Source organism: Equus asinus, chromosome 9 (genome assembly GCF_041296235.1).
Source record: "Equus asinus isolate D_3611 breed Donkey chromosome 9, EquAss-T2T_v2, whole genome shotgun sequence".
NCBI classification, from domain to species: Eukaryota; Metazoa; Chordata; class Mammalia; order Perissodactyla; family Equidae; genus Equus; species Equus asinus.
Genome location: NC_091798.1, coordinates 29,234,430 through 29,244,265, shown reverse-complemented (window position 1 = coordinate 29,244,265; position 9,836 = coordinate 29,234,430). Strand labels below are relative to the sequence as shown.

Below are 9,836 nucleotides of genomic sequence, written 5' to 3'. Positions count from 1 at the left end.
GCCTTCTACTCACATGTCAGGCAGACCATGGCGAGGCGGATGGACAAGTCCAGAGGCAGCGCCCAGCGCTTGGACACGCGGGAGACAGCGAAGGGGACGATGATTTCTGCAGGGACATAGAACTGCAAGGAGTAGCTGCACAGGATGCCGAAGACGTAGAGGAGCTTGACGGACTGGTACAGCCTGCAGGACAAACCAGAGCAATGCTCTCTGAGGCCACCACGCTCTGAGACCCGGTCTCCTTGGACCTCTACCTTGGGCTGCAGTTTCCTTGTCTGAAAATGATGAGGAGGGGCCTTCTGAGAGCCAAGAGGGAGTCAGAGCAGAGCACGCAGTGAAATACAGTGAAGCATCATGGATTCGAATGGCAACAGTGAGAGGGTCATCTTAAATAAAAGGCATCTTGAGCCTGGGTATATACAACACCCTCACAGACCACGATCACTTGATGCTCAGTTTTAGAGTTTAGAAAGAGAGGCGCAGGCCAGGGACCTTACCCAGGGAGACACAAGTGATAAGGGGGAAAGACCAAAAACCCTAGGTCCAGAAGACTCTGGTCCCTTGTGATCTCTGTCAGTCCCGAGGAATTTTCTGGATCCCCCAAAGCTCTTGGCACATAACAGGTCCCCCACAAATGCTTCTAGTAGGTCGAGAGAAGTGCAGAATCCTGCATCCTTGGGGGAAGGGGCGGTCTACAAATAGGGCTGTGTTGTGGGGCTTGTAGGGTAAAAGGAGGGGGAGGGGCAGAGAGAGCATGTGAGAGGGATGCTGGGTTTCATCAAAGCCTTTTTTGACCTATGGAACCATGACTTTTTTCCTTTTGTCCACTGAAGTGGTAGATGCATCTCCCATGTTTAATAAACCCGTGTGTGTGTGTGTGTGTGTGTGTGTGTGTGTGTGTTTAGTGCATTCCTTAAAAAAGCTAACTTCCACATTTCTGTGTTTCTTGGTCACATTAGTCTTGCTGCCTGGAAACACCATTTTACTCCATTTCCATCTGTCCAAAACCCACCAGTTTTTTGAAATTCCCATCTTTCGAGTAGGTACTACATGCCAGATGCTTTTAGACATGCCCAGCTTCATCCTCATGACAACTCTGCCTTATAGATGAGGAAACTGAGGGTCAGCGAGGTTCAGTAAATCATCCATGACTACAAGCTAGGAGGCAGTGCAACTGGGACCTGGACCCAGGAGTGCCAGAGTTGTCCTTGTTTGGACAGAATTGTCTTGCTGGACAACCAGATTCCTTATTGTCCCATCCCGATGTACTTTCTTTCCTTGGAAGTCCCCAAAGTCTCTTCGCTACCCTGTAGGGCTCTTCTGTCTACGTTATATTAGTGTCTCTACACCATCTCTCCATCCCCATTCCCATGGATCATGAGCTGGGGAAGGTAGTGAAGCTCAAGATCACAGTCTACTCACATCAGCACCTTCCACACCCATGACATTTATCAACTTCGGAAAGGAGCCCCGTCAAGGCAAATTAAGCCTCCAAGTGACTTTTAAAAAGACAGGCATCCTGAGGCTGGCCTCATGGCATAGTGGTAAGGTTTGCATGCTCCACTTTGGCGGCCTGGGGTTCACAGACTGCACTGCTCATAAAGCCATGCTGTGGCGGCATCCCACATACGAAATAGAGGAAGATTGGCACAGATGTTAGCTCAGGGACAATCTTCCTCAAGCAGAAAGAGGAAGAGTGGCAACAAATGTTAGCTCAGGGACAATCTTCCTCATCAAGAAAAAAAAAAAGACAGGCGTCCTGTAATTAATGACATGCCTCAGTGTAGGAGAAAATGCTCACAATGTGATACGGGCTCATGGGTCTGTTTAGATACAACACTGATGAAGTCGAGGTCAGCTAACTGTTGCATGAATTGGGTGCATTTGAATGCCCCAACTGGTTCCTGTTTTACTACTTTTCATCCTAGCTACTCCAACTTGGGGGATGTGCACCATTGACTATGGCAAGCTAGACTTGGTAACACAGCCTTAGTAAATGTAATTGGAAGTGCTGCCATCCACGGACTCCTCTCTGTCTCTTGCCCTTCTCCAGGGCCTCTCCCTTCTTTCCTTAGGTGACCGAGGACTCTCACTTCTTCCCTCTCTTCCTAAACCATGTCCTTCTTCAGACTTAGCTCTCAAGGCCTCACTCAACATGGGAGGCTGTTGTTGATGGAGGAGCTCCCTGGACAGAGAATCCAGAGCCCAGGGTTCCAACGGCAGCTCTGCTTCTCACTGCAGAGGCTCTCCAGACCTCAGTTTGCCATCTGTGGAAAGGAGGAGGAAGTAATCTACACGTTCCCATCTAGCCTTGAGTCCCCATCACCTGAGGGCCCATGAAGTTACCAGCAGTTGGGCAGGTTAAGGGTTATGCTGGCCTTGATGTCATTTCCAAACCGCAGGTAGCCCAGAGCCCCGATGCCGATGTACATGGCAGTGACGATGGACATTCCCAAGTACAGGATGGCTGGGAAGCGGCGGGCATCCTTCATCTTGTTTTCTAGAGGCAGAACCTACAGAAATATCATAGTGTAAGAAGAGAGGAGCAGAAAGAGGAGCATGAACATAAAGAAGAAAGGCACGCCACTTCTGGGTGTATACCCAGAAGAATTGGAAGCAGGGACTTGAACAACTGTGGTCATAGCAGCATTATTCACAATAGCCAAAAGGTGAAAGCAACGCAAGAGTCCATTGATGGGTGAAAGGATAAACAAAATGTGGTATATAGATACACAATGGAATATTACTCAGCCTCAGAAAAGAAGGAAATTCTGACACATGCTATAGCGTGGATGAAGCTTGAGGACATTATGCTAAGTGAAATAATATAGTCACAAAATGACAGATACTGCATGATTCCATTTATATGAGGTACCTGGAGTAGCGAAATTCAGAGTCAGATAGTAGAATGGTAGTTTCCAGGGTCTGGGGGAGGTTGGAAGGAGGAGTTATTATTTAATGGGTATAGAGGTTCAGTTTTGCAAGATGAAGAGAGTTCTGGAGATGGATGGTGGTGATGGTTGCACAATAATGGGAATATTTTTAATGCCAATGAACTGTATACTTAAAAATGGTTAAGATGGTAAATTTATGTTAGGTATATTTTACCACAATTAAAGAAAAAAAATGAAAGAAGGCCTGGAGACACAAGATGAGCCCTGGACCATTCAGAACTGGAGGGGCCCCTCAGGTTGTTCAGACCAAGGGGCTCAGCCCACTGGGGAATCCCAGTCTGGCCAGCAGATGCATTTTGTGTGGCCAGCATAGGTTTTAGACAATGGAATATGAATGTCTTTAGGACAACACTCTTCCCCCATTCACCAGACCCACCTCTCCCCCTCACGCTGACATATACATGGCGCTTCACCCACATTGCCTTCCAAAGGCATTTGAGTTTGAGAGTCCAAGTTCTAGTGCACTCACCCCTCTCTGTACAGATGGGGAGGCTGAGACTCAGGTTACACAGTGGGCTGGTGGCAGAGCTGGGACTAGAGCTTCCTGGTTCCCCAGCAGCACATTGCTCCACACACCATGTTCTCAGGATCCTTCTTCCCCAGATGCAGACCTGGCTCTAAGAGAATCCAAGTTGAGACCATCCTGCCTCTCAAGTCTGCTGGGCATCCGAAGGGCACTTCTGTCTTTGGCACCAACCCTCCGGCCTCTCATCCCATAAATTCCTCCTCAGGCTTCTACGGGCCGAGAGCCTACCCCTACCTTCTCCTTCTCCTTGATCAGGCCGTGGGCTAGGCATACTACATGCATCAATAGGCTGATCTGTGCCTCAGTATCCTTATCTGAACACTTACCTGTTGGAATTTTTTGGAGAATTACCTGAGGACCATAATGACACACTGTACAGGCTTAGTAAATGTTAGCTGTTAATGTTTTTAATACTGTGAAGACCACAGCTCTATGAACCTGGTACTTCTATAGTTCTTATTTTACAGATGAGGAAAACAGGCTCTGAAGATGAAGTAACTTGCCCCAAGTTACACAGTTTGAAAGTGGCAGGGCCAGGCTGCAGGCCAGGGCTGTCCAAGTACTGTCTTCTATTCAATCTTGCCTGTATTCCTACAGCACTGGGTGTGTTTATTATCAGTAGGAACTTAGCATCTATTCCCTTGTACTGTTAACTCCTTTTTGGTCCTACGTGCACCTCCCCTCACCATGCACATGGAGGATGCTTGAGGGGAGTGCCATGTCGGGGTCATCGCTGTGCCTTCCCACTTTCTTCTGGGCTAGGGGCAGGTTCTTAGATGCAGCAGGTGCTCAGAAAAATGTCCAGGGGATTATGTGGAGAGCAGATACTCCAACCTGAGCTTTCCTATCCTGCAATACATTTTTGCTGCATAAATTCTCCAGGCTAAAAATGATCTTTTTACAAGGCCAGATCATACTATGTAGCTGTTTTTCTTCCTCTCTCTCTCTCCTTCCACAATCAATCAAAGAGATAAATGGCCATTGACATAGAGTGGAAAGGTCCCTAGACTGGAAGTGAGGGGTACTTGGTTTTAGCCACAGCTGCAGCAGATTCCAGCTGATGACCCCACTCAAGACCCTTTCCCTCTTGGGGGCTTAGAGTCTTTGGTAACACCGGACACTGGGCTAGAAGATTTCTAAAGATAACTTGAACTTTGATACTAATAATCATTAGCACACAGTAGGTGTTCAACCAATGCTTACTGAACAAATATCATCATTTTATAGTTGGGGAATTAGAGTCCAGAGAGTAGCCTATGGCCAAAGTAAGATTCTGGCACATTCTGCCTCCAAAGTCATTTGCTCAACCCCTGCACTCTGCTTTTTGCCACAACTGTCCAAAATCCTGAATATAAAATGCCTCCAGTTCCATTAAGATGGTATAAGCACACGCCATCATATTTCTCTCACTGACTAAAACTAAAAACGCTGGGCAGAATACTTAAAGCAACGGTCTATGGACTCTGAAAAGTAAATAATAGCAGGTAGATCAAAACCAGCAAAAATGACCGTTAGGGCAGCGAGTTTCCTGATGTTTTTCTTCGTGCATCTCCTAGTTTAGACTCAAGGGAAGCTGAAATCCTAGAATTATGCGGTGGATGCGGACAGAAAAAAACTCCAAGAGAAACCCTCTTTCTGGCCAGAAGACCTAGAATGGGGTCCCTGTGGGACAGAGGATGGCGAGAATCCCTACTTTTCTGTTTCCTTTTTTGCTTTCCGGGCCACAGCCCCCGAGGCGAGTCCCAGTCACAAAGCAGCGTTCTGCTGTATCAACGACTGTGGTGGTCATGCAGGCATCCAAGAATCTGAGACAGCATCCTTCTTTCTGAGCAGAGGAATCAGGAAAAGGGGGTTTGGGAGTCCAAAGAGCGTGGGGAGAATCAGGACTGCTCCATAAATTGTGGGGTCCAGTGCAAAATGAAAATGCAGGGCCTTTTGGTCAAAAATCAAGAATTTCAAGATGATGAAAGCAGAACATTAAACCAAGTGTGGGATCCCTCCAAAGGCAAGGGCCCTTTGTGACCACACAGGTTGCGTGTCTGTGAAGCTGGCCTTGGAAGGATCCCTATTGGTTTGAAAATATTCTTCCTTCTCCATTTCTCTCGGTGCCTAACCCCAGAGTCAGACCCAGCCGCAGGCAGTGCATAGCAGTGGGGGGAGGCTAAAACCCTGGCTTTCCAGCAGATGACCAGAAAAAGGAGCTGTTGAATGTGCAGGGAAACACGGAGAGGAGGGAGCTGGGGACAATGATCCCCTGCATCTATGAGTGAAGTCCAGGGCTTAGCCCTGAGCTGCACACGTGTCGAACTGACATGAAGCGTCAAAGCGAGGCTTTGAAAACTGACCCACTGTGCAGACCACCATCTACATCCCAGACTGGTCCCCAAATGGCACACAGGCAGGATGGAGCCAAATATCACTGCAAAGGCTTTGCAAAGTAATCTGATATTGGAACCAAGGCCCACAGAAGGTGGGTCAGGACTTGTGGTTTGAGTCTAATTAGATTGGCTACTTGCTAAAACCAAAAAATCAATATTCTCCAGAGGATTTTAACGGGCTCCATAATCTCATAAAATAACATTTAAAATGTATAGGATACAGTCTAAAATGACTCAACATACAAAGAACCAGGAAAATCTCCACAAGTCTCAAGGGAAAAGACAACAGAGGCCAACTCTAAGACGACTCAATGTTGCAAATATCCCATAGAGACTGTAAAGCAGCTATTATAACCATCCTCCATGAAGTAAGGGAGAACATTATTGAAATAAACAGACAGATACGAGTTCTCAGCAAAGAAGTAGAATTAATATAAAGGGTCCCAATGGAAATTTTAGAACTGAAAAACCTCATTGGAGGGGCCCAACACAGATGACAGAACACAGAATCAGTGAACTTAAAATAGATCAACAGGAATTATTGAATCTGATCATAAAATGAGAAAAAAGATTTTAAAAAATGAATAGAGTCTCAGAAACCTGTGGGACATGTACCAAAAGTCTAATATTCAGGTCACTGGAGTCCCTGAAGGAGACAAGAAAGAAATTGGTGCAGAAAAAAATTGTTTTGAAAAAATAATGGCTGAAAACCTCCCAAAATAGGCAAAGGACATAGATTTACAGATTCAAGAAAGTAAGTGAATTTCAAATAAGACAAACTCAGAGAAAACTATATCAGATATATGAAATAACTATATCAATATGACATAACTTTTGAAAAACAAAGGTAATAAAAAAATCTTGGCAGTAACCAGATAAAAACAATCTATTACATATAGGGAAACAATGCTTCAAATAACTGCAGATTTCTCCTCAGAACTGTTGAGTACAAGAGGGGTAACCACATTTTCAAAGTGCTGGAAAAAAAAAAGAACTGTCAACCTAGAATTCTATATTGTACAAAAATATCTTTCAGGAATAAAGGCAAAATAAAGACATTCTCAGATGAAGAAACTGAAGAGAATTTGTCACCAGCAGAACTTCTATAAAAGAAATGTTAACAGAGGTTCTTCATGCTGAAGGGAAATGATATGAGAGGGAAACCTGTGAATTCAAGAAAAAAGAAAGAGCAATAGGAATGGTAACTATCTGGGTGGATATAATGGACTATTTTTCTCCAGTAAGTTTGTGATAAGTAAGTTGTTATAAGTAGCTATGTATTTGTGACTGTTGAAAGCAAAACCTGAAATACTGTCTGATGGTGTTTTAACGTATTCAGATGTAGTACATAAGGGCAATAAAACATAAAAGGGGGAAATTAAAGGGATCTATATGAGTAAGATTTCTATGGTTTACTAGAAATGATAAAATATTAGCCCTAGGTAAACTGTGAAAAGTTATATATGTATATTGCAATCCCTAGAGCAATCACTGAAAGTATTGTAGAAAGAGAGATAGCAAAAAAATCCAATAGGCAAATTCAAGTGGAAGGCTAAAAAGTATTCAAATAATCCAAAAGAAGGTAAGAAAGGGAAAACAGAAGAAAAGCAAAAGGAAGGCTAAAACAGAAACAATAAAATGCAGGCCTAATAACCATAATAATGTTTGGATCCCAGGCATGGACCTACTCCACTTATCAGCCATGCTGTGGAGGCATCCCACATACAAAAAATAGAGGAAGATTGGCACAGATGTTAGCTCGGGGCTAGTCTTCCTCAAGTAAAAAAAAAAAAAAGAGGAAGATTAGCAATGGATGTTAGCTCAAGGAGAATCTTCCTCACCAAAAGAGAAAAAATTCACTCAATGGATCAAAGATCTGAACGTAAGACCTAAAACTATAAAAACTCTTAGAAGAAAACATAGAAGTAAATCTTCATGACCTTGGATTTGGCAATATCTTCTTAGATATTAATGCCAAAAGCATAAGCAGCAAAAGAAAAAAATAAACTGGACTTCATCAAAATTAAAAACTTTTGTGCATCAAATGATACTATCAAGACCATGAGAAGGCAACCCACAGAATGGGAGAAAACATTTGAAAATAATTTATCTGGTAAGGATCTGGTATCCATACAGAATATACAAAGACCTCTTACAACTCAACCAAAAAAGACAAACCCAATTAAAAATGGGCAAAGGACTCGAACAGACATTTCTCCAAAGAAAATATACAAATGGCTAACAAAAACATGAAAAGATGTCCAATGTCTTTAGTCATCAGGGAAATGAAAATCAAAATCACAATAATATATCTCTTCATAACTACTAGGATGGCCGTAATTAATAATAAAATTTTTTCAAAAACAGAAAAGAAGTATTAGAAAGGATGTGAAGAAATTGGGACCCTTATACGTTGTTGATGGAAATGTAAAATGATACAGCTGCTCTGGAAAACATTTTAGCAGCTCCTCAAAATGTTAAACAGAATTACCGTACGACTCAGCAACCTTACTCATAGGTATATTCCACAGGAATCGAAAACAGGTGTTCAAGCAAAAACTTACATATGGATTTTCATAGCATTATTATTTACAGAGAACAGAAGGTGGAGCCAGAGGTTAGTAGTGGGGGAGGAAGTCGACTACAAAGAGGGCAGCACGACAGAGTGAAGGAATTGTTCTGTGTCCTGACTGTGGTGCATCCATGACTCTAGGCATTTCTCAAAACTTACAGAAACGTATACCAAAAAAAGGTGAATTGTACTGTGTGTAAATTAAAAGTAAACTTAAAAATTATATATACAGCACTATCCTCCCTCAAGTGTGGAAGTAGAGACTGTGTAATAATCCATTAAAAATATATAATACTTTCTAGTTTAAAGTTCCTTTATGTTTCATTAAATCCTATAATTTAAATTGTATACCTCCGTCTTGATCTTAAAAGATTAGGAAACACATGTTGATATGAAGATGAATGTTTAACAGATGTATTGGGACAAGAATAAAACTCTGTCTCTCTGTTGTAACCTACTTTTCTTCTGCTGGTGACAACTAACCCAAGTGAGGCCAGACGTTGCTTTCTCCCGTGTGCCCACAGAAACCCAGAAACCCAGAGCTCCCAGCTCCTGTTCAGAAGGCCATGACAGCACTGGGAAAGTCTGCCCCAACCCAAAGCTTACCACGCCAATGCTTTCAAATGAAAACATGGCTGTTCCAAAGAAGAGAGGGTAGGTGTTCCAACTTGCTACCAGTGGCAAACCGCGGGGGTCTGGAATTCCCTATAGGAGAGAAAAATGCAGGAAGACATTTACTCTCGAAGCATGTTTGAGCTCCTTTAAGAGTGGAGTATTCTGACAGTAGACCTGAATTTAAAAAAAAATTGAATGTAGAGAAATTCAGAAAACTTCAAAAGGAAGTAGGCGACAATCAAAGTTGATTTTAACCCTGCACAACCAAAGAGCCAGAGGAAAAAACATTGAGGCATTGTTAAAGTACTGAAAGGTTAGTATCCCACAGAGAGTTCAGTTTATCAGAATCCTCCAGAAGAGAATCTTACACACCACAGGTTAGTACCAGCCTAAAGTGCCTAAGAACACTTTGAACGTCCTGGTGGTTATGGGTATTGGAAATTACTGTGACTACAGCTACAGTGACATTCTAGGGAGCCCAAAGCAATTGGTTAAATATGGAAGTCCCCTTTTCTTCTTCAATGAGCTATAAACTGAAAGAGAGGAAAGTGTGTAGAATAAATGTTTTATGTACCCTGTGACCCAGAATGTGAAAATAATTACAGAATCATTCCTCTAATTGGCTAAGCTCTGGAATAGTCCAAAAACGAATCAGAAGTAGCTATCTTATTAGGAAATTCAATTTCATAGAATTTATCATATTGCCTTAAGGAATATAAGACTTATCTTTAGTTATCCTAAAATATTTGACTAATTTGTTATTTTTCCTGAATTCCATGGACAATATAACT

General features: G+C 42.8%; 1 protein-coding gene across 2 annotated transcripts in view; it reads right to left on the bottom strand.

Moving 5' to 3' along the window:
- LOC106826809 (proton-coupled amino acid transporter 2) overlaps positions 1-9,836 on the bottom strand; it is a 28,034-nt gene that overhangs the window by 6,896 nt on the left and 11,302 nt on the right. For both annotated transcript variants that reach the window (XM_070517181.1, XM_014834311.3), the window contains 3 exons: positions 9,037-9,135; positions 2,347-2,513; positions 14-183 (listed from right to left, as the gene is read on the bottom strand). In XM_070517181.1, coding sequence (XP_070373282.1) covers positions 14-183; positions 2,347-2,513; positions 9,037-9,135 — 436 coding nt within the window. The remainder of the gene's footprint in view (positions 1-13; positions 184-2,346; positions 2,514-9,036; positions 9,136-9,836) is intronic.